Source organism: Tamandua tetradactyla, chromosome 9, assembly GCF_023851605.1.
Source record: "Tamandua tetradactyla isolate mTamTet1 chromosome 9, mTamTet1.pri, whole genome shotgun sequence".
NCBI classification, from domain to species: domain Eukaryota; kingdom Metazoa; phylum Chordata; class Mammalia; order Pilosa; family Myrmecophagidae; genus Tamandua; species Tamandua tetradactyla.
Window position 1 is genome coordinate 18,500,786 of NC_135335.1, and position 25,791 is coordinate 18,526,576.

Genomic DNA, 25,791 nt, shown 5'->3' on the forward strand with positions numbered 1-25,791 from the left:
ATTCTGCCACTGAGCCACCGGTGCACATCCCAGATTTTAACTTTTGAATTGAGGGAGATTGATTCCATCCATTCCAGGTGGGTCGTGATTACTTTACTGGAATCCTTTAAAAGAGGAAGACTTTGGAGAAAGCTTGGGAATGACAAGAGCAGCAGAAACACCAGAACTAGAGTCCACCAGCCAGTGACCTTTGGAGATGAAGGAGCATGCCCCTGGGGGGCTTAACGAAGCAATAGCCCTGGAGAAGAAGCTGGAATACATCACAGTATTCATCATGTGCCTTTCCAGTTGAGAGAGAAACCCTGAACTTCATCGGCCTCTCTTGAGTGAAGGTAACCACTTGTTGGTGCCTTAATTTGGACATTTTTAGAGTTGCTTTAATTGGGACATTTTCTGGCCCTTAATACTGTAAACTAGCACCTTATTAAATTCCTCTTTTTAAAAGCCATTTCATTCATGGTATATTGCATTCCGGCAGCTAGCAAACTAGAACAGATTTTGGTACCAGAGAAGTGGAGTGCTGCTGTGGCTTGCAAATAGCAAACATGTTGGAACGGCTTTTTAAATGGATAAGGGGAAGATTTTGAAAGAGTTGTGAGGATTTTGATAGAGAAGGCCTGAATTGCTTTGAAAAGACTGTTGGTAGAAATGTGGAAAATGTAGTCAGGCCGCTCCTTGAAGCTTATAGTAAAATGTGAGAGGAAAGAGATAAGTTGAGAACAGGACTCTTGGGTAGAAAGAAAACAAATTGGTGTTCTGGGAAATACTGGGCTTCAAGAAAGGAGGCCCCAGAGAGTAGTGCCCCATGTGAATATTTGACTAAACATGGAAGTAGTCAGATGTTACAGGACAAGCAAGGATTTGAGATGGAGTTATCCAGGAAGGATTTGTGGAAAGTCTTGATCCCAGCATATTGCATAGAAAAGCAGCAAGAGTGTCATGAAATGTACAAATGGAATTCTGCTAGTCTGGACAAAACTGACAGAAAAGGGGAAAATTGGAGGAAAAGTAACTTCAGAGGCAGAACCATGGAAGGTAAGGTCTGGAGCCAGAAAACCTCGGGCCAGGAGAGCTGACTGACCCATATGCATGGAGAGGGTGAGTTTACCCTGCAAGCAGATGGTCCTTCTGCTTCATTGCTAAGGAAGTGCTGTGCCACCTCAGGCCTCAGAGAGGCTGGAGCGCATCAATAGGAGATTGGGGAGAGCCTGGGTGCCACCACATTGTTCTGGAGGTTTCGAGCATGTGCCCCAGAGGTGGCAGAGAGCCCAGGTGCAGCCCTGATGTTTGGAGAGGGTAGAGCCTAGAAAATGGTGGTCTCCCCAATGTCCTCCAAAGTTGCAGAATTCAGAGAGAGGTGGGCTGCTGTGTAGGCCCTTGGAGAGATTGAGATGGTCACTTTCTAAAGCCCCAAAGATAAATGGCTCTCAGACTTTGAAATCTAATGGATTTTTTCTTGCAGTTTTCCAGAACTGTTTAGGTCCAGTGATCCCTGTGTTCCTTCCAATTTCTCCCTATGGAAATGGAAACATGCATCCTATGACTGTCCCTCGTTGTATATTAACAGCAGATAACTTGTTCTGAGTTTTACAGGTCCAGAGCTAGGCGAGAATTTTTGCCTTAGAACTGACCATCCCTGTAGTGGATTTTGAGGACATTTTGTACTGATCTTAACTTTTTATTGTATTTGTATTGTTACTGAAATGTGTTAAGGCTTTGTGGTGTTGTAATGGAGTGAATGTATGTTTTATACGGAAAAAACATGTCTTTTCAAGGGTCCACAGGGTGGTATGTGCCGATTTGAAATTATCATGTACCCCAGAAAAGCCATGTTTTAGTCCTGATCTAATATTGCAAAAGCAGCCATTTCTTTTAATCCTGATTCAATACCGTAGGTTGGAATCTTTTGATTGGATTTTCTCCAGGGAGATGTGACAACCCTATTGTGCGTATTAACTTTGATTCGATAGAAATGTAACCCCACTCATTCCAGGTGGGTCTCGATTGGTTTACTGGAATCCTTTAAAAGAGGAAACTTTTTTGAGAGAGAGCCAGAAATGATAGAAAGGACAGCGCCTAGAGAAATGACAGAAGTCTCAGAACTGACAGAAACTTCACAGCTGAGCTGCCACAGATGTGGACACTTGGAGAACCGAGGCATGTATATTTGGAGATGCTTGGAGCCCAGCAAATGTTGCCATGAGATGTTAAGCAAGCCAGAAACTGGAGAGAGCCAAGGGAAGCCAGGCACTGAAAGCCAGCCCTGGAGATGTTAAGTGAAGAACCTCCACAGGAACTGAGGCTGAAAGCAACAGAATCCAGGAGCGGACCAGTGTACCTTCCCAGCTGACAGAGGTGTCGCATATGCATCAGCCTTCCTTCAATGAATGGATCTTTACATGGATGCTTTTATGTGGACACTTTCACTTTCTTGGAACTGTAAACTTGTAACTAATTAAATTCCCCTTTTTGAGAGCCATTCCAGTTCTGATATACTGCATTCTAGCTGCTAGCAAACTAGAACAGCTATCATGCATAATAATTGCTTTTTTAATATATTTTCCTGGCAACTAAGAAGTTCAGGTGCATTAAGAGTTGTTGATCTGTCTGATATATAAAGTTTTACCTTTAATATATTTCTCATGAATAATTTTCAGGAGCTCAGAGAAGATGTTTGTTCTAGTTTGTTAGCTGCTGGAATGCAATGTACCAGAAATGGAATGGCTTTTAAAAAGGGGAATTTAATAAGTTGCTAGTTTAAATTCTAAGGCCAAGAAAATGTCCCAATAAAACAAGTCTATAGAAATGTCCAATGAAAGGCATCCATCCAGGGAAAGGTACCTTGGCTCAAGAAGGCCGATGAAGTTCACAGTTTCTCTCTCAAGTGAGAAGTCACATGGTGAACACAGTCAGGGCTTCTCTCTCAGCTGGAAGGGCACATGGCGAACATGGCGTCATCTGCTAGCTTTCTCTCCTGGCTTCCTGTTTCATGAAGCTCCCCAGGAGGCATTTTCTTTCTTCATCTCCAAAGGTCACTGGCTGGTTCTCTGCTTCTCATGGCTATGTCGTTCTTCTCTGCTCTTTCTGAATCTCCCATTCTCCAAAATGTTTCCTCTTTTATAAGACTCCAGAAACTAATCAAGACCCACCCAAATGGGTGGAAACATGTTGTCACTTAATCCAGCTTACCAACCACTCTTGATTGAGTCATATCTCCAAGGAGATGATCTGATTACAGTTTCAGACATATAATACTGAACAGGGACTAGAAGAAAGAGCTGCCTTTACAAAATGGGATTAGGATTAAAACATGGCTTTTCTAGGGTACATACATCATTTCAAACCAGCACAATGCTCAAAAGCAAATTCCCAAAAGCTCAACAACATATGAGTTTAGGGGCACAGATACATAAAAAAATTTAAGACTAAAGTTAGAAGAGGTCAGGAGCCAAAGAAGACAGCAGAGGTAGATACATATGTGTGTGTGTGCAATCATATTTGTGCATGCATGCATGTGTGTGTGTGTGTTTGTGTGCACGTGTTGGGGTGGAGCAAGTGGGTAGCCTTTGGGGGTTGCCTGAAGCTGCTAGTGAAGTGCCATGATCTCCGATTCTGAAGTAGGCTGTTGGGAAGACACTGTTCTGGCAGGCTGCTGCCTTTACTGTTTTCTTTTCTTTTCTTTTTTATTCATTATCCATACACACCACTGTTAAATTTTTAAAATCTTACCCTGGGCACACAAGCTACTCTTCTCATGGTGACAATATTAGGCATGGTTTCCAACCACATCTATTGGACTGACCCTGATTTCTCCCTGAGAGAACAGGAGCTCCTGCAGGGTGAAGAAGGAAGGAGGGAGGAGTCCCTCCTAAGGTACTCCCTCTTCCCATTCAAAAGATCCTAAAAAGATGCAGCCGGATAGCCCTCATGGACAGTCCATTGGGATCAGTGGGATTTTAGTGCTGCCCCTACTCCTGAGTATATGCTTTTAATGAAAGTAAAAGAAAAGGCTGCTTGCTTTTGAAGGGGCCCAAGACTCAGGTAATATTTCAGAGTGAATTAGGGTCTATTTTAGTTTGCTGGAATGCAAATATACCAGAAATGGAACAGCTTTTAAAAAGAGAATTCCTTAAGTTGCAAGTTTGCAGTTCTAAGGCCATGAAAATGTCCAGATTAAGGCATCCAGAGAAAGAAACCTTAACTCCAAAGAAAGGTTGATGAAATTCAACCTCAGCTGGGAGGGCACATAGCTACATCTGCTAGCTTCCTCTCCTCATTTCAAAAGGCTTCCCCAGGGGCATTTTCCTTCTGGATCTCCAAAGGTCTCTGGCTGTGTGGGCTTTTTCATAACGTGAAAAATGCGTGTGTCTGGGAGGCAGGACCCTGATATGCACGTGTGCACAGCTCAGGAGAAGACGGGTAGGATTGTGCCTGTGTGGGCTGGGAGTAGGTATGGCCTGGATGCGCAGGTCAATACTTGCCCAGAGCTGATGGGCTATGGGGTGAGTGGGTGTGTGCGCGTGCTCAGAGCTCAAGGAGGGGCCCAGAGGGGGTTGAGCAACTGTATGGGCTGGGGGCAGGTGTGCCCCAGGTATGCAGGGAAACGAGGGGGGGGGGGCGGTTGAGGGGCCAGTAGGAGGATCTCAGGAGGGATGGAGCAAGTGTGCTTTCACTGGTTAAGGTGGGTCAGGCTGGGACAGGCTCGCACACATGAGCAGGGCTGGGGGTCAGGGCAGGGGTGCTTAGAGCGCAGGTGGGGGGATGATGACGGGGTTCAGGTGTGTGGGGTGTGGGGGGAGTTGCGGCACACGTGAGGGTAGCTCATTCAAGGGATGCGGCTTGTCTTAACTCCTAGTCCCATCTCCCTGACCATACATTCCTGACGGCTCCACGCCTCATCTGGAAATGGACGCTCTAGGCTGTTTGCACTAGCTGGCCGGTCTCCAGTTCTCTGCATCTCAAATCTTCTGTTTCTTTCAACCAGGACCTCACTATGTGGTATAGAAGACCCTCCCAGATAACTTACACCCTGGAACTGCTCTCCTGGTCTTTTCTCTGGAGCAGGGATGAACTCAGCCTATCCCATTCTCCCATCTTCTCGAAAGTCCTGGGTACATACACATTTTTATGGTTAAATATTCTTGTTTAATTGACTCTTTTATCAGTGTATAGTATCCTTGTCATCTCTTGTAACAGTTTTTCAAATTTTTTTATTGATATATATTATATATTCATATAGCATGTAATCATCCAAAGTGTACAATCAGTAGTTCACAATATCATCACATTGCTGTGCATTTACCATCACAATTGACTTTTTTCCTTTTTTGTGAAAAAATATATACATTTATACATACATATATATACATACATATATGCATATGTAAAACATATATGCAAAAAAAGCGATACATTTCAAAACACATCGCAACAATTGGTTTTAGAACCAATTTCAGAGTTTGGTATGGGTTACAATTCCACAATTTTAGGTTTTTACTTCTAGCTGCTCTAAGGTACTGGAGGCTAAAAGAAATATCAATATAATGATTCAGCATTCATACTCATTTGCTAAACCCGACTTTCTCTGTATAACTCCACCATCGCCTTTGATCTTTCTCCCACTCTTTAGGGGTATCTGGGCTAAGGCTATTCTAACTTTTTCATGTTGAAAGGGGTGTTGGTAACATGGGGTAGGAGAATTGAACTAGTTGATATTCTGCAAAGGCTGGTCCCTCTGTGTTTCAGGAGTTTTCTGGAGGTTGTAGGTTTCTAGAAAATTACCCTAACACATAGATGATGTCTTTCTTACCCCTGTATTCTGAGTTTACCTTAATCCCAGCCTGATTAGCTTCATTCTTATTTCTAAATACCAGGTTATATATATATATAACAGCCTCTCAAAGTCCAGAAATATCAATTCCTGCTCTGGACTAAATGTGACTGCTATAAGAGCTTACAATCCAGACCCCAGTTTTCTTCCAAGTTTTTTCTAAATGAGATCATCTTGTAACAGTGTTTGACTCAGTCTATTTATCTTTTGTTCACTACCTGCCTGAAATATTTTTTCCATTGTTCAACTTTTGACTTGTTTGTATCTATGGATCTAATATGGGTCACTTACGTATAATTTTAAAATACTGTTTTATTGTAATAATAATAATTACCAAGTATTTAATAATATTTCATTCATTGCTAGAAATTGAAGTCCTTAACAGAGAAATAAAATCTACACATACAACTTAAAATAGTTTTAAGTGTTTAATTATATTTATTAATTGAAAAAAATGTTATTTATAAACTACTTAAATATGAGTGTTAGAAATGGAAATTTCTCAAATTCATTTATTAATTAAAAAAATTAAGAACAAACAAAAACATGAATGTATCATTCCGTTCTACATATATAATCAGTAATTCTCAACATCATCACCTAGTTGCATATTCATCATTTCTTAGAACATTTGCATCAATTCAGAAAAAGAAATCAAAGGACAACTGAAATAGAAATGACAACAGAAAAAAAAAAGATTATACATACCATATCCCTTACCCTCACTTTCATTTATCACTAGCATTTCAAACTAAATTTATTTTAAAATTTGTTCCCCCTATTATTTATTTTTATTCCGTATGTTCTACTCGTCTGCTGACATGGTAGATAAAAACAGCATCAGACACAAGGTTTTCACAATCACACAGTCACATTGTGAAAGTTGTATCATTATGCAAACATCTTCAAGAAACATGGCTACTGGAACACAGCTCTACATTTTCAGGCAGTTCCCTCCAGCCTCTCCATTACATCTTGACTAACAAGGTGATATCTACTTAATGCGTAAGAATAAGCTCCAGGATAACCTCTCGACTCTGTTTGGAGTCTCTCAGCCACTGACACTTTATTTTGTCTAATATCATTCTTCACCCTTTTGGTTGAGAAAGTTTTCTCAATTCCTTGATGCTGAGTCTCAGCTCATTCTAGGATTTTCCTCAGTCCCTTGATGCTGAGTCTCAGCTCATTCCAGGAAGAAATGGAAATTTTTAAATGGCTTGAAAGTAGAATAATGTAATTTAGAAACTGAATGCATTGGTATAATGCTTGGCTGTTTGCCATTTTTCTTAGCTTTGGGCCACAGCAGAAGTGATAGCCCTGCATCATCCACTGAAGAAGAAAGTTCTCCAAGGGTCCTTAATTAACATATGGAGATGTAGGATTGATAACCTTAGGATTTATGATATAATAATAGCAACAGCAAAAACTCTCCTCCTCCCTACTTCTCAGACTAAACTGGACCATTAAAGGAACAGGTTCTAATCTGGGAGGTCACTTTCCTTCTAGTGCTCTCTTTTCTGGCCAGCTCTGCTGTTGAAAGCTGTTTCTCAAGTAGTGTTGGGAAGGGAAACTATTGCAACCAGCCTGTGCCAACCAAGATGAATATCCCTCCTGATATATTGGACCAATAAGCAGACTTTCCCTTGAGATGATTGTCTAAATAGCACAGAATTTAGGCATGCTGAATAGTGTGCTGAGATCAGGAAGAACAGGAGTTTACCATGCTGTAATCACCTTCCCCATAACCACTACTTCTTCTCAATAAATATCTGTCATCCTGATCCCTCCATTTTCCCCTCTCCATATACTCACCTGATGCCCTCACCTTCATGGACCACTTAGCTTAAACTTGTACAGTCAAACACAAAATGTCTTTATTGTTTGGGGACTGGGCTTAAGAAGCTCGGGCGTTAAAAACAATATTGGATCCTTTTCCATGGAATGAGAGTGGGAAAAGGGCATGTTAATATTTGTCTTACCTAAATAACACTTCCTGTTGTATCATAAATATGCTTATAAATATATATATTTACAGTAATATCTCATGTACATTTGTGTGGTGTATTTAATGTATCCATAAAACAGCAATCAAAGAGGAAAGGCTAATCTCTAAAGACCTATGGAGGAGAGTTCACCCTCTGATCACTAAAAAAAGAAGTTGATAGAAGAAAGAAGAAGCCATAGTGTCCAGAAAATATTACCACCTCCTGGCAACCTTGGCAAGTTTCTACCCATCATGCACTAGTAATTTTAGGAGAAGAAATATAGAACAACATGTAATTGATGAAAGAAAATCACAGAAATCTGGAATGATCAGGAGCAATTTGAAGACAGAGATAGTTGTGGTTCCGTTCAGCTATCATTATTGCTTCTCCAGAGCCCAAATAGTTCCCTCTCCTTTACCAGTGATTACAGTTTATTCTCTCTGGATCCCCTGTCAGATCTCCAACCACATACTCAGGACTGCCTGACGCTGTCCTGGTCTCAGGATCAACTTCACAGAGGCTCACAGTTCCACTGGTTCCAGTCACAGGGCATGGGGATGTGCTGCAGACGGTGAGACATTTTTTGCATAATTTTGTTGCTCTTGTCTACATGAGAATACATGGGGAAGCCAAGTTCATGCAGAGCCTGGGACTGAGAATAGATGACATGGGAGATAAGGCCCTGTGCCCGGTACTCAGGCAAGGTGCCTGCCATCCGCACCTCTCCAGCCTGGTCCATCAAGTTCCAGGACACAGGGGTCCCCTCAGGCCCCAGCAGACAGAAGGTGGGGAAGGTCCGGATACAGCGCTCAATGAATCTCTGGCTCCTCTCATTTCCACCAAAATGCCAAAATTTGTTCACCAAGGCAGCATGGGTGACATCCAGGGATGAGAGTTTAAACGTCTCATGATTGCTGTGGAGGGGCCAAGAGAAAAGCAGAATCCATGAATATGGAGCCTCAAGTTTGTTCTTACCTCTATTTGCTCGAGAGACAGAGTAGGCAGAGGAAATAGCATATGCAAAGTCCCTGAGTGTGGATAAGCCTGTGATGATAGAGGAAGAGAGAGAGGGCCATTTGCATTGGAGAAACTGAGAAGGAAAGATAAGTCAGATCAGAGAGTTAGACAGACACCTGATTAGAGCCTTGAGGTGTTTGGATTTTATTCAAGATGGGAAGTGAAATGGCAAAGTCTCTTAAGCTGGTAAGGAACATAGTATAAATTACATTGTTAAAATATATTATTCTGGTTGCTTTGCAGAGAAAATGTGTTGTAGGGAGATCAGAGTCAAAGTAGGGAGAGAAGTTAGGAGACAATTTGATTAGGAAAAGATGTAGGTGGTACAGAGTGGCTTTTATCAAACTCACATGGCTTTGGGTTTAATGCTTGTGGACTTTAAATTCTTTTCATCCAACAGGGAAGGAGCCAGTTTCTTTGTTGTTTCAGCCGTCATATAGAGAAAGCTTTGTGTGTGCTTGACCTTGAAGGATTTAGTGAAAGCAAGATTTTGTATCACCTCATTCAGGGTGGTTTGTGAACCTAGATGGGATTAAAATGAGAGCAGAAATAGTTTAAGTGTATCCTATGGAGTAGCTCTCTATGGGAGTAAAAAGGGTCTGGGATTCAGAGTCAGAAAACCTCAGTTCCAGGCTTGCAGTAGCACTGCTGTGAGGCCAAAGTCATGTAGTGGGATTTGTGCATTTCTCCTATTTTACATAAAGGAAAACATGCCAGGGATTGATTCTGCAATGCCCACAGCCTTGGTAGCAATATCAACACCAGGACCAAGTTTTCCAGATTACATACCAAGCAATTATGAGAATCAAGAACATGAGTCATAAAATATGGTAGCCACCATTTATGACCACTGAATATGATCCAGGAATGGCAAATTGTTACGGTAATGGCTCACACCTCCTTATATCCATTCCTAGCTTTGGGGATTAAACCATGTAACCTCCAGTCCTATGGGAGTGGATCCACTTGTAAATAGGATCTTTGGTTATGTTATCACTTAATATGTAGCCAAACTGAATGAAGGTAATGCTTAATCCAATATGGCTGAAGTCCATATAAGCAAAGGAAATTGGACAGGGAAGTAGAAAGCTGCAGGGAGAGGCCAAGGAAACAGATGATCATGTCATGAACAAATAGATTGATTGCCGACAAACCACCAAGGGAATGCTAAATTTCAAAGAGAAGGCATGGCTTGCTGATACCTTGATTTGGGACTTTTAACATCGAAATTGTACGCCAATAAATTCCTACTGTTTAAAAAAAAACAGTTTTGTGCAATTTGTCATCGCAGTGTTGGTCAACTAAGACCCTTGGGATGGTCCCATCCTACCATGAATGTAACCTTGGCCAGGTGTCTTGGCGTCTATCCATGAAACAAGAGCAAATATGATACAAGGAGAGGTTTAACGGTGCTTGCACACTGGTGCTTGCCCTCTCTTTCTAGTTCGCTGCCATTTGGATAGGCCTAGGCTAGCCTGTCGCCCTAACATCCTCCACAGCCAACAGCATTCACTGTCAGTGAGAACATCGTTCATACACATGAGTGAGGTCATTATGGAACAGACAACCTCCGTAGTCCACCTGCCAGCCGACTGCAGCTGCATGAGTAAACTGAGGCAAAGCCGTCAAAAGAACTTGTCTTGCAAAGCCCAACACTACCTGCTGATTCACAGAATTATGAGCTAATAGATGTTTATCGTTTTAACTTCTGGTTTACTATGCAGCAAACACTAACTGATACATTCAGGTATTGTGATAAGCTATTTCCATTCAGGATTTCATTTAATCTTTTCAGAGTTTTAGATATTACTACTAGTCTCATTTTTATGGATGAAGAACATGAGTCTCAGAAAGGATAAGTCAGTTGGCCACGATCATGTAACACGCAATATTAGGCAAAACAAAGTCACTGTACTAGTTAGTCTGACCCCGGAGGTCATGCACAGAACTACAATTATCCGTGTGTGACCTGGAAGGTACTCTATGCAGAATAAGTTCTCTTTCTTATTCCAGAACTGGAAAGCCCCAAAGGGAAGCTCTGCTTCTATACAGAGTCATCTTAAGGGATCCTGTATATGTCTACAAAACGTATCGTTAACTTATTGGCTACCAAGAAATTTTATTATAGTTCCCTGTATGAAATCCTTTCTTTCAGGCACTGAGGTTTTTTTTCATTTGTAGATATAGTTGCAGGTGAGTCAGAAAACAGACATATAATGGACAGAAGGCTCAGTGTCTGGAGCTTGGAGGAAGGAGGTATAGGTATTAGGGGGATGGAAGAACAGGTCCGTCTCAGGACACAGCACGTAGCCCACTCTTCTTACTTTGGATCTGCAAATGTTGTTTCCAATTGATGACATCTGATGATCCAAGCAATTTCTGACAGTTCTTGGGGTCCTTGGAGTAGATTTGGTAAGTATTGGTGTAATGATCAAGGTCATCTGTCATCTCCTAATTGCATTAGGAAAGGGGAAATAAAATTCCTTATATTTCATGATGGCAATGCTGATTTTTAGGATTATATTATACTGTGATATTTTTAAGTACTAAAATATTGGTATTTTTATTAGTATATATCATTATTTCTAAATCATTTGAATCAGAGATCAAGATCAGAGATTCAAGAGTTCAATTTACATTGGAAAACTGCAAAACGATACTATTTTCTAGCCATATATTGCATTAAAATTTCAAGTCAAATGAAGAAACATTTAGGAATCTTTTGACTACTGTCCCATAATCTTAGCAAGAAGAAAATAAAAGCAATTTACAAGGGAAAATTTTACTACCTGAACAAATTTTGCTACAATTCAAATAATTGCAGAACATATAAACCATGAACATGATGGGATTAAATTCTGTACAGATAACTGGACTAAAATTTCCTTCTATACATAATGAAATCAAGGTAAAAGAAGACCCAAATTAAAAATACTTCATTTAAACATTAAAATATTTAAATTGTAATTCCAGAAAAATAAACAAATCACTTACTCAGAAACCTCCCCTCAAATTATTGATTAATAGATTATTTGGAGGAAAAGAGGCAGAAGAAAATATTACCCCAATTAGGACAGAATCAGCAAAGTTATTTTAAAACATGGAAAATGTTGTACAAAATGCGCAATTGTCAGCAATAACACTGATCACATTTAAAACATAAAAATACATCATTTGATTTCATTTTCAGTTTTTATCATTAACAAAAATGTCTTATAGTAAATATTGTTTAATTTAGTCACTTAACATTCAGTTGAATTTGTATGATATTTGTGTTTTTCTAATTTGTTTCACTGAATGTTTTAAAGCAATAATGTGAATTGTGTCTTGAAAGGTATTATCTTATATATTTAGCTTGAATATTTTTTAAGGACATTATCTAAAATATGCACAGAAATTCTAGCATAATGATGTTGTTCATTATGGTCACTCTAACTCACTGAGCTGATTCATACTTCCACATCTTTGGCCTTGATATATTGTTTGGCGAGAATGCCCTTTCTTCCTTGTCATTTTTTTTTTTTTTAAACATGGGCAGGCACCAGGAATCGAACCTGGGTCTCTGGCATGGCAGGTGAGAACTCTGCCTGCTGAGCCACTATGGCCCGCCCTCATTCTTATCATTTTGACAAAAATAAATTTATCTTAAAAATAATTTCAGATGGAAGACTTCCCTGTAAATTTCTATCAGCATCTCCCATAATCTCTACCACATCTAGAATGAATGTATGATGTATGTATTTTTATGAGAGCAGTTGTAAGTTTACAGTAAAATCGTAAGATAGTACAGAGTTCATCCACATGGCTGCATTCATCAAAACTGCATTCATGTTTAGAGCCAAATATTCCATTATATTTCTATATAACATTTTTTATCCATTCATCTCTTTTTTTTTTTTTTTTTTTTTTTTTTTTTTTTTTTTTTTAAAGACAGAGAGAAGGAAGGAAGGATAGAAGGAAGGAAGGAAGGAAGAAAGGGAAACATTTTTAAACATTTTCTTGTTTTATTGTATTCTGTTTCTCCGTTTTTGTTACATGGGCTGGGGCCGGGAATCGAACCGAGGTCCTCCGGCATAGCAGGCAAGCACTTTGCCCGCTGAGCCACCGCGGCCCGCCCCCCATTCATCTCTTGATGGACATTTAGATTGCTTTCAGCTCTGGGCAATTGTGAATAATACCTCTATGAGCATCAGTATGCAAATATCAGTTCGAGTTCCTGCTTTCAATTATTTGGGGCATATTCCTAGAAGCGGATGGTTGAGTCATAGGGTAATTCTATATTTAACTTTCTGAGGAACTGTTAAATTGTTTTCCAGAAGGGAAGAATCATTTTATATTCCCACCAACAATGTATGAGAGTTCTTATTTCTCTACATCCTCTCCAAACATATTACATTTTCCTTAATGGCCCATGACGTTGAGCATCTTTTCACCTGCTTCTTGGTCATTTGCATGTCTTTTGTGTAGTAATATCTATTCAAGTCTTTTGGCCATTTCTTAAGTTGTTTGTTGGTGACTTGGAAACGTTCTTCATACTTAATCTTAAACCCTATGAGACATATGGTTTCCAACAGTTTTCTGCCTTCTGTAGTTTGTCTTTTTACTTTCTTGATACAGTTATTTGATAACAAATTTTAAATTTTTCAGAAGTCAAAATTGTCTGTTTTTCTTTGCTGCTTGTGGTTTTGGTATTAAGTCTAAGAAATCATTGCCTCACACACAGCTTTTAGAGAAGTTGTTCCTCTATGTTTTTTTCTAGGAACTTTGTAGTTTTGGTTTTTATATTTAGGTCTTTGCTCCATTTTGAGTGGATTCCTGTATATGGCATAATGGAGGGACCCACCTTCATTCTCTTGCCTACAGTATCCAGTATTTCTAGCAGCATTTGTTGAAGAGACTATTCTTTCTCCATTAATTGGACTTGGCATCCTTGTCAAATATCAGTTGGCCAGAGATGACGGTTCATTTCTGAATACCCAGTTTGATTCCATTATTCTCTATGTCTGACTATGTGTCATACCATGCTATTTTGATTACTGTGCTTTTCTTTGTGTAAGTTTTAAAATCAGGATATATGAGTCCTCCTACTTATCAAGAGGGCTTGGCTGTTTGGGGCCCCCATCCTTCCATATGGGTTTGGTGATTGGCTTTTCCATTTCTGCAAAGAAGACTAGTGATATTTTATTGGAATTACAATGATTATGTAAATCACTCTAGGTAGAATTGACATCACAACTGTATTTAGTCTTCAATCCATAAACACAGAGTTACTTATTTATTCAGGTCATCTTTAATTTCTTTCAGCAAATGCTATGCATTTTTCTGTGTTCAAGTCCTTAACATTCTTGGTTAAATTTACCCATAAACAGTTGATTCTATTGCTTCTTATTGCAAATGGATTTTTTCCCTTGATTTCCCCTTCAGATTGTTCATGACCAGTGAATGGAAACACCACTGAATTTTGAGTGTTGCTCTTGTACTCTGCAACTTTGTTTAATCCATTTATTAGCACTAGTAGCTTTCTTGTTGATTCTCAGGATTTTCTATGTATACACTCATGTCATCTGCAAAGAGAGAAAATTTGACTTCTTCCTTTCCAATTTGGATGGGTTTTTTCTTTTTCTTGCCTAATTGCTCTGGCTAGAACTTCCAGGAAAATGTTGAATAAGATTGGTGCTAGTCCTTATCTCGTTTTACTCTTAGCTTTCAGTCTTTCACTATTGAGTATTTTTTTAGTGGTTGGTATTTCATATATACACTGATATTTCCTTCTATTCCTTGTTTAATGAGGATTTTTATCAAGAAAAGGTGCTGTATTTCGTAAATGTTTAATCTGCACCAACTGGGATGCTCATTTTTTTTTCTATTTCTGCAGTGTACTACATTATTTGATTTTCATATGTCGAACCATTTTTGCATTCCTGGGACACATTTGATCATGGTGTATAATTTTCTTAATCTGTGTTCCATTTGGCTTGCTAAAATTTTGTTTAGGATTCTGCAGCCATATTCTTTAGAGATTTGGTATGTAATTTTCTTTTCTCGTCATATCTTTACCTGGTTTTGGTATAAGGGTGATGTTCTCCTTGAACGAGTTTGGAAGTGTTACACAACCTTTTCATCTTTAATAAGAGTTTCTAGCTCGATTGGTGTTAATTCTTATTGGAATGTTTTGCAAAATTCACCAGTGCAGCCATCTGTTCCTGGGCTTTTCTTTGTTGTCAGGTTTTTGATTACTGATTCTATCACTTTACTTGTTATTAGTCTGCTTATATATTCTATCTCCTCTTGAGTCAGGATTGGTAGTTTGGGTGTTTCTAAGACTTTTTTCATTTTATCTATGGTTTCTAATTTGTTGGTGTACATTTGTCAATAATATACTCTTAAAATCCTTTTCGTTTCTGATTTTAGTTTTTTGTATCCTCTCTCTTTTTTTCTTTCTCAACCTAGCTAATGGTTTGTCAATTTTATTGATCTTTTCAAAGGACCAAGTTTTGGTTTTGTTGATTAGCCTTATTGTTTATTTTTAATTATCAATTTCATTTTTCTCCTTTCTAATATTTATAGTTCCATCCTTGTGCTTGTGTTAGGTATACTTTGACCCTGTTTTTTAGATCCTCCAGTTGTTTCTGTCTCTGAAATGAGATCTTTCTTCTTTTTTAATGTAAACACCTAGAGATATACATTTCCCTCTCAGCATGGCTTTAACCGCAAACCATATATTTTGGTATGTTGTACTGTCAAAATATTTCCTAATTTCTCTTGTGTTTTCTATTTTGCCACAAAAAAAAAACCATTTTTGTTCTTCAGTTCTATTATTGCCTACTTTCATACTTACTGGATTCTTTGTTGTGAAACATTTTGAGTATTCTCATTTTCTTCCCTTTGTATTTTTCAGTTTTCTTTGCGGTTACTATGGGGCTTGAATTTAACGTCATAAATTTATGACAATCATGTTAGATTTGATACCAACTTAACTGTGTTCCTACACACAAGCTATATTCCTGTTCCATTCTATTCCCTTCCCTTTTGTTGCACTTGTCTCAAATTATGTCTTTATACGTTGTGTGTACAAAAACATGTATTTGTCACTACTTTTTCTATTTTGCATTTTAGGACCCCAAAGAAGTAAAAAGTGGAATCATACATCAAAATACCATACAACAATACTACTGGTATTTATAGGTACCCGTAAGATTATTACCTTTACCAGAGACCTTTATATCTTTATGCCACTTCAAACCACTGTCTCATGTCTTTTCCTTTCAGCTTGAAGACCTTCCTTTATCATTGCTTATAGGGCAATCTAGTAGTGACAAATTTCTCAGCTTTTGTTTGTCTGGACATGTCTTAATCTCTGTCTTATTTTTTAAAGTGTCTTCTGAAATATAAAATCATTGGTTGCCAATTATTTTCTTTCAGCACTTGAAATATTTCACTCCCCTGCCTCCATGGTTTCTTCTAAGACACTGACACAATTCTTTTGGAGCTACCTTATTCATGACATACTGGTTTTTCTCATAGCTTTCAGAGCACGCTCCTTGTACTTGGCATTTCACTGTTGAACCACAATCTGTTGGAGCATGGTTCTCTTTGAGTTTATCATGTTTGAGATTTTCTAGGAATCTTGAATGTGTATATTTATGTCTTTCATTAAGTTTGGCAACCGCTCTGGCATTATTTATTGGAATATTCTTTCCTACAGCTTCTTTCTTACTTTCTGTCATATTTTTCTGGGTCTCCCATAAGATGTATATCTAAATACTTAATGGTGTCTCACAGGTCTCAGGCTTTATACACTTTTCTTCATTTTCTTTTCTTTCTGATCCTTAGCCTGAATCATTTCAATTATTTTATCTTAGAATTCACTAATTCTTTCTTCTGTCAGCTCCAATATGCTGTTGAAATCCTCCTGGGAATTGCTTATTTTGAATATTGTGTTTTTCAATTGCAGTATTTCTGTTTGGTTTCTTTGTATAATTTATCTCTATTTATTTATATTCTCTTATTTTTTTTCATTCAACATTTCCCTCATACCTTAGTTCTTTCTCTGTATTTCTTTTTATCTTCTTGAGCATATTGAAGATTACTTCTAAACCTCTTTTCTGATACATTCTAAGTCTTGTCTCTATTGTTGGCTTTCAAAATTTTGTCTGGTTCCTTTGCATATACCATCATTTTCTGCTTCTTTGTTTATTTTGTAGTCTTTGGTTGCACACTGTACATTTTAATATATTAATATAGTCACTCTAGAATTTGGTCCCTGATCTGTCTGGGACTAAATTTCAAGTCAGTCATGTGACAGAGTTTTTTTTTTAGTGCAAGTAGCTAACAAATAAAATAATCCAGAGGATTTTCATAGTCTTTGAAAACTGGCATATTGTTGGCTTGTGTTTTTCAGTGTTCAGCCTTCAGATCAAGGTGAAATCTATTCTGAATGTGCTTCCTGGTCTGGGCATGAACTCTTGATTTCAGGAATTCCCTTTTACAGGTATCTACATGCCCTGAAATCTCTGTGAAATAGATTTCTCTCCTTTTCCAGGTGTTGATGCTAGCAACTCCATGTGTTGAGGCTAGCAATCCTTTAGTTTTCAGGATTTGCCTCTTTACCTATGTAAGGTGTCTTCAAGATACTTCTGCCTGTATGGCAAGTTCTAGGAAGGTAAGCCAGAGGTGAATGACCTGGTTTGGTCCTTCAGGTTTCCACCTGATACACTGACCACTATTTATAGGCGTCCCACGATAAAAGCAGAGGCCAGCTATACACACTGCAGGGGAAAGCTGAAGTAAGAGGAACAGGGCATACCAATTCTTCTAATGATTTTAAGCTGCATTTTTTTTTTGTTTGTTTGTTGCAGTGCTTGCCCTGTAACTGCAATATTCTATCTTTTCTTTAGTATAGAGGAAGATGGTGATGCCAATTTTGCTAGTTGTTCACAGATTCTATCGGGGTATAGAACCTTGGTGCATTGATACTGCTGTCTTGGGCAACCAGATAATTTTAATCAGATTATGCTTGAGCTATTTTTGTATCTTGTAAATCTTCTGTTTTTGCATACTTCGCACCAGATTATGCATTGTTTATCTATCATCTCCTCCAGGCCATGAGCTTTTTGAAAACAGGGACTTATTCATCACCCCCATGATTCATTTTTGATTCCTCAGTCTCTACCACACTGCAGGGCACACAGCAAATATGAGCATAAAAGCATCATCATTTACCCACTGACATCTTACCTGCTCCTGAGGTCGGACGACGACTGTGTTAAAATCAGGCCAGTTGTCCACCAGCACCTTTAAACTGAATGGGTTTCCTTGGTTTATGTGGAAGATGGTCCCATAAACCTGTAACATGCCAAGAAACAGGAAGTTTGGCTTATCAGGAAGTGACAGCCACGTGTCTTTTGTTTGATCATGATAAGGCTTATTTCTATGAAAACACAAATTTTATTTCCAAAAAAGTATTTAGATCAAACAAACTTCATATAATATTTTTGCCATAAATCGAAAAAGTTTTGTTTATAGCAAAGTATAAAATCATACATGTATATACCAGAATATATAACACAATTAACAATGTAAAAAGCACCACTCTTTCTTGCAGTATTTAATATTACCTTTCCTAGATATTCTCTTATTCATACACACAGAGACACACAATTTTACAAACATAAAAATCCCGGATACATACTATTTTTAAATTTGATTTACTCCCCCTGAATACAATGAGGGCCTATTTCTATGTTGATAACTTCACTAATTTTCTAATGCCTGCATAGGATTTTACCATGTACATGTGATTTTTTCATTGGCCTAATGTTTGAAATTGAGTCACAGCCCTCAAAAGACATGTTCAGGTCTTAGTCTGCATTCCAGAGTATGTGTACCCATATTTTAATTGGACCTTTGAAGATGAGTTCTTATTATTTAAGGTGAGGATTTATTTGTGAATAGAGTATTTGAAGATCCTATTTAGATGGACGAAATTGAATCAGACTGGGTCTTAATTTATATGGCTAAATCTAGCTAGAGGCATAGACAACTGATCCAGAGAAGTACAAGGCAGAAGAAGCAATGTGACAGAGACAAGCCAAGGAACCCTAGAGATTATTGCAATCCAGCATCAGAATGCTGCTGTCAGGAAAAAAGCTGTTGATACCTTGGTTTTTGGATTTCTATCCTCCAAACCCATGCGGCAGCAACTTCCCATTATTTTAATCAACCCATCGTGTGGTAATTGTCGTAGCATCCACAACAAACTAAGGCCACATTGATGACCATTTCAGTGATTTCCAACTTTTCGCTTTGACAATAGATATCAAAGCGATATCTAATTGCTTTGATATCTATTGCAAACCTAATTGCATAGGCACCTGCGATTTATTTAGAAAATCTAGAAGGGCAATTACTCTTCCAAAGGGTATAAACTCATTTAAAACTTTTTAATATCTACTCCCACATTACACTCTGGAAAGATAATTAATCTCCCACCAACAGCAGAGACTGCAGGCTAACCTCATGAGAAAGGGCTTTGAGGTGCCATGTACTAGGTAAAGGCTTGGATTCCCACTCCCACCAGGTTCGACTGATTGTTTAATATTTAAGGTATCAGTTTAAGACCCTCTTTCCTCATGAGCAATAACATGTTAGGGGAGAGAGGAGAGAGGGAGAGAGAGAGGGAGGAATAAAGGAAGAGACCCATCCATATGGGTATCCTTGAGGTTTTGAAGTTGGGGAATGCAGCAATTGATTCCATTGTGGACCTCATGACAATTGTGAACGTGAGGCAGCAGCAGATGCCAGCATGGAAATATACCAATGATTAGTGCCTAAGCTAAATGACCTACACTTTAAGGGGTGCTGCCATGGATAGATGATAACTTATTTTTACACTTATATCCATCACGTGTGCCACCACTCATCCCATATGAAGTATTGATATTAGACCTTGGAGAAAGAGAAGGAAACACCTCTCTAGATTCGCTGAATTTATTATATTTCCTGCCATGAATGGAAGCGTTATATGGAAACTCCATTCTGTTATGGGCAAAATGCAGAGGCTACCTTTTTGCCCATTTGCATTTGGGGCCTGTAATTTATTTACACTGTAATGATAAATACCACACCATGGGTTGACTTAAACAACAAAGTTTTATTGTCTCAGGGTTTCAGAGACTAGAAGTCCAAAACGGAGGTGTCAGGAAGGCCATGCTACCTCCCCACTCGAACATCCTTCTGCTGGCTTAGCCACAATCTTTGGGATCCTTCACTAGCACGTCTGCCTCCCATCACACAATGTTCTCTTTCTGTCTCTTGTGTCCGCTCTTGCATTTTCTGTTGACTTCCATCCAACATCTGACACCTCTTTGACTGACTGTGTCCAAATTTCTTTTTCTTATAAAGCCTCCATTAAAATAGATTAAGACCTACCTTGATTCAGTTGGGCCACACCTAGACGAAAAACAATATTTTCAAAAGGTCCTATTCACAAATGGGTTCATGCCCACAGTAATATGGATGGAGATTAAGAACACGTCTTTGTTGCAGTACATAATTTATTCTATCTTGCCAGCCTAAAAACGAATTTAGAGAACAACCTGAGCAAACATGTAATGTCCTCCCCAGTTGTTTTCTGTGCATGTCTCTTGTCTTGTGCACACACATGGCCCTAAGAATTTCCCTTTTTGCATGGATCTCAGTGTCCCCTTTCTCAAAAATCAAAATAGTGTTTCCTTAAGATTCTAGGTGCTACACTGTATATCCCATAGCCAGCAATCTTTTGTCCTAGGCAGCTAGGAAAATAATTTTCCTATTTTCTTACAGCATTTTATACAAAGGTTCTAGGAGTTATTTCTACTTACAGGCAAGTTCTTAGACTGTGGTCTGTGATGAGTGTGCTGGGTCCGTCCTTCAGGCCTCCTCTGGACAGTGTTACAAAAACATGTGCACTTAGGTATGCATAGGAGGGTTACTCTGATTCCTCTAAAACCAGAACTCAGAACTGGGAACCTCGGCCAGGATCATACCAAAGTGGCACAAGGATAGGGGGAGGTCAGCAAGGGTGCCATGACAGCCTAATGTTGTTGTTTTTTTTTTTTTTTTGGTGCATGGTCCGGGAAGCGAACCTGGGTCTCCTTCATGGAAGGCGAGATTCTACCACTGAACCACCTGTGCACCCGAGAGCTTACTATTTTTAAGTTGCATTTTTTCATGATTCGGCATTTACTGTGTCACTGCAAACTTTTAACATTTTTTTTTTTTTTTTGATATTTGAGAATGATGGTTCTCTCAGTTCTTATTTGGTGCTGAAATTTTCTGTGAGAGGACAGAGTCCTGGTTCATCTCATACAACCGTCTTGACAATGTCACTCCTGACATATATTTTTTCTAAGCAATAAACTTTATATGCTGCTATATGACTCTTTAATTCTTACATGTACGTATGTATGTTTTTATACTTGTATGAATTTTTCCTCTATGAATATCTAGACCTTAAAGATTTGACTTTCGCAAATACTTTCTGAAATCAGTATGATGAAACTACTTTAGAAAACAAACAATATTAATATTGTTCTCTCTTATTTTACATGTTGTCATTATTGAAATAATTTTAATTCTTCTCTAGTGGGAGTGGATGCCTCGAACTGAATAGAGAAAAGTTACTTATAAGGAAATAGAAAAGTCCATGCATGGATTTTGTTCAACATTCAATACCTATTTATTGAGTACCTATTAAGTGCCAAGGACTAAGAGCTTCGAATAGCTTGAGAACAAAACATAAATCCTTGTCCCTTCATAAGGCTTACATTCTGATGCTACAAAATAATTCAGCAGTGGATAAATTAATTTTATAATTATAAATTTTATAGTTTTCAGATATCCTTTAATTGTGTGCATGTCCCTCAAAGATTAGCATGTCTGGAAGTGTTAGACTAGACTATATGAGGGAGGCCAAAAGACAGTGGCCAAGGGCAAGGATTGTGTATTGGATTGAGACTTATTGTCATCATCATTTTCCCCTATGAAAAAGATAATCATAGGCCATACTTAAGTTCAGAGCCAGATAGTTTGATTTGGCTGAATGTATATCATAGATCACTGACAATTATATATTCATCAGTATGACCAGAGTAGAGAAATGTCTACATTTGTTCTCTTATTAAGTTTGTCTCCTCAAGTCAGATAAAGATGTTAAAACAATAGGATCTAGACCCTCATAGCTCCACCTGAATAACAGAAGGAAACATGTACACAAAAGACTCATTTTTCAACTTCTGAAATAATTGCTTTGGGAATGTGGCCAAGAAACTCAACTTACCATGAAAGACAAGGATGTTGATGGGGGCTCAACAAAAGTTTTAAGCTCTGGTCTCATACATGGAATATTTATATACCCTTTGGGGGGGGGCATAAGCAGGCTCCAGGAATCAAACCCGGGTTTCTGGAAGGACAGGCGAGAATTCTGCTACTGACTCACCATCACACCACCCTATTTATATACTTTTAAGCACAACTCAACCCCTTAGGAATTCTCCCTAAAAATATGAAAACCTGAAAACTGGGAGATCACCTCATAGTCTACCTCCAGGATAAGAAAACCAGTAACGTTTATAATAAAGGAAATGTCCAGACCAAGACAACCCCCTGGTCTGGGGTTGGTGCCATTTCTATCTGTTTCTGTTGACCATCCACTCCAACAGTAAGTGTTTACAAATTTCTAGGTCCTGATGTTGATTCTTGTATTTTGGAAATAGCAAGATGGTCAAAGAGTTGAAATGGAGTTTCGAGTTTATATTCTGGAGCCAGCAATGAGCAACTGGTCAATTTACTCAAGTTTTTAAAATCTTGACTCCATCATTTATAACATAGAACGTGTAGTAGTACCTTCTTTGTAGAATTTGATATTATATAAGCTAATGAACATAAGCCACTTAGCAGTGTCTGAAACAGCATATTACAAGTAAATGTTGGCCATCGCTACTCCTTCATAGCTTCCATGCCTGGACCTGAAGATGGTTGGTATTGGAGCCGGGTATTTGGTTGGGGAAAGTCATCTATTTTCAATAGCTGAAGCAGAAGCTTCAAATAAGCTGGTCATCCCCTGAGTAATAACACACACAAACACTCCACACACACACACATATACCACCTGTGCATGAATTGAGTCCCTTTGCAATTCACGTAAGTGCAATGAAGAGAACTATTTTATAATCATTTCTAAGTGTCTTTAAGTGACATATTTACAAAGCACAATCCTTTTGAAATTTGATGAAATAGAATTTGACCCGTCACCATGTTTCTAGAAGGCTCATGACGGTTAACCTCTTACCAGGAAAGTGTTCTTTTAGGTGAAATAAGTTAAACATTAATATGTACCCTCAGGCAACTTTGAGCTCTGGGCAAACTTCGAAGTTCATTATGAAATATTTCTCACAAAGACACGGGGAATTGTTTTTGAGTCAGCACATTGCAAAACACAGTGTTCTGTCCCAACCATGCCCCTATCCACAGCAGAGCATTGCAGTTTAATATTTGTGGAATTCTGGGCAAATCACTCAATGATATTCATTTTCCCCATATTCTGCAAATATCTTACAGAGAGATAATGCAAATTACATGAGAGAAAACATGAAACAGTACCTGGGACAGAAAAGATTCTCAAGAAATATTAGACTCTTTTCCTCCTTTTACACAGGAAGTTGCTATTCCTTATTTCCATCAGTATTTTCCATTCTCACCTTTAAGGATTCAGGAAGGCATTTCCTCAAGGAGTTCTCCAGCATCTGCAGCATCCTTGCACCTTGCAATGGGAACATTGTGGAGGATACTTTGCCTAGATGCAATCAGTTCAGCAAGACTTAACAGAAAATTTTGGTATATCTTCTCCAGGAATTGCTGAGCTGAGGCTATAATGGGAACTTATACTAAGCTGAAAAAAGTTCTGAATGTCAGCTCTACTGGAATTCAGGTCTTCACCTTTGAACTCCGTGTTCAGGAAGCTTGTTTTGCAAATTTGAGAGATTGGCCGTGTGCCCTCTTCTCTCCTCCCTCTCAAAGGCCAGTCTGCTTTTGTTCCCATTGGCTCTGCCAATTCTATATAAACAGGAGCCCTGTGACACCAGTAGACCCCAGAGTGGGAAGGAGGGCCATATTGTATAGGCAATACCCCTTTCCTCCCGGTCCTATTCTCAAGTTCCGACAATGAAAGAAACAGGGTGGCTATATTCAGATGCCATCTGAATTGGAGAATCGGATCTCTTTTCTTACACATATGGAATTTGGTCCCATAGAGTGATGGAAGCTGTTAGGATCCTCCTTCTTTAGGAAAACCTGCATCCTTTCTTGCCCATCCTGCGGCTGCAGTTAAAGAACTCAAAAATTATTCAATGAGAGCCTTTGTAGTGTCACTTCTATAGATGAGGAAACTGAGGCTCGACGTGGCTGAATAGGAACAAATTTTAACCCAGAATCTTTTCATTCCAAAAGTCCCCACTATCTTAATACTTGCTATACCATTCTCAGACCAAAAAGAAAAAAAAAAAACCCAGAGGATCAGATAAAAAAGAAATTTTGAGTCCCAACTCCACTGTGGGGGTGTGGGGGGGAACAAGGAAGGAAGTCTGTTACTCTCTAGGTCCTTGATCTTTCCATCAAGTCCTTTTTGTTTACCAGGTTAGTCTGTAAGTCCATTTTGGAGGGAAGAAGTAACCCCAAAACCAGATATGGGCAGCTAACATACAGATGGAAAGCTGAAAAAGCTTGTGTGTTTCTCCAATCAATGGACAAGCACAGAAAGGTTTGCACATTTTGTTCATGTCTTCTCTTAGGGTTCTAAGCCCACCTAGAACGTTAATGCTCAATCTTATCGTCTGAGGTTGAAGTTGTCGTGGTTCTCTATTACCCTTTCTTCAAATCCAAAGGCCATGGGGGTTGTTCTATGACTGGAGTAGATCCCTTTATCCCAAAAGGGTTCATATCTCCCAAAAGATGACTGCAACAAAAAGAGAATTCTCCTATGCCCTGATTGCAGAGACAAAACCCCTACTCCCCTCTTTTCTTCAATCCCCACATTTACTCAGCCCCAATACGGTATACTGGACTCAGGTCTCAGAGTCAGGAGATCTGGATTCAAGTGTCTCTGCCTCCCTTTTATCTTGGAGTCGTCTCTTCACCTCTGTGGATTTTCTCCCCAACTTTAAAAAGAGAGCATCTTATGAGATATGCAAGGACTTTTCTTGTTCTTCCTTGACTCTGTGGTTATTATTCTTGCTGTTTTATATGAGATAAAATTAAAGTTTCTAGAACACTTTCGGATCAGATACAAGAGAAAAGGTCCAGATACATTGGTATCAGTCTTTATTCTAAGTGTTGTCCTCCAGAGTATAGGTTGAAGTCTTGGTAACGACGATGGAGACCACATACAATTTTGACTCAGAGTGTGAACAAGACAGCCAAACTAATAGAGTTAAGATCCTGAATATACACCTTCCCGACATTTCATCTTCCCTTGCCTCAGTTTCTGTGCCTATAAGGTAGGACAGATAATAGTACTTACTTGGCAATGTTTTGAGGAAAATTGAGTTATTATGTTTGAATTGCTTAGTTAATTTCCTGGTACATAATGAGTGTATATAGACATTTCATTAAACAAATCAAGAATTATCTTATATAGGGCATTCTGTGCCAAAAAATGTGCATGTAAGAAATATCTGATGGGAATTTATTTTTCCCAAGATTTTAGGTCCAATCTCTTTCCATAAGGCTCATACTCATGAAATGATGGAATAATTTCTTTAAAATTATGACCTCTTGTTTTACTGCATGTCGTTTCAATCCCCAACATGTCTGAAGTGAACTCCATACAAATTTACTAAGATCCATGACACCTACAACATGCAGATAAGCTAGAGAGATTCCACCCAGAAACAGATTATCTCAGATGCTTGGAACCACTGATTG

At 38.7% G+C, this 25,791-nt stretch overlaps 2 protein-coding genes across 3 annotated transcripts in view; one reads left to right on the forward strand and one right to left on the reverse strand.

Moving 5' to 3' along the window:
• Positions 1-25,791, forward strand: part of LOC143646813 (uncharacterized) — an 87,926-nt gene that overhangs the window by 41,539 nt on the left and 20,596 nt on the right. The gene's annotated exons all lie outside the window — the stretch shown is intronic.
• LOC143646811 (glycine N-acyltransferase-like) lies at positions 5,213-23,846 on the reverse strand. Its single transcript, XM_077116179.1, has 5 exons — positions 23,571-23,846; positions 18,070-18,177; positions 11,157-11,283; positions 9,183-9,354; positions 5,213-8,729 (listed from the first exon to the last, which is right to left on the reverse strand). Exons 1-5 carry the CDS (start codon positions 23,646-23,648, stop codon positions 8,327-8,329), a joined length of 888 nt encoding a protein of 295 aa, XP_076972294.1. The 5' UTR covers positions 23,649-23,846; the 3' UTR covers positions 5,213-8,326.

Coding starts and splice junctions, on each gene's coding strand:
- LOC143646811 (XM_077116179.1), bottom strand. CDS start 23,648: ATGTTCCCATTGCAAGGTGCAAGGATGCTGCAGATGCTGGAGAACTCC. Junction 18,178..23,570: donor GCCTTCCTGAATCCTTAAAG/GTGAGAATGGAA, acceptor GGCATGTTACAG/GTTTATGGGACCATCTTCCA. Junction 11,284..18,069: donor TCGTCCGACCTCAGGAGCAG/GTAAGATGTCAG, acceptor TAATGCAATTAG/GAGATGACAGATGACCTTGA.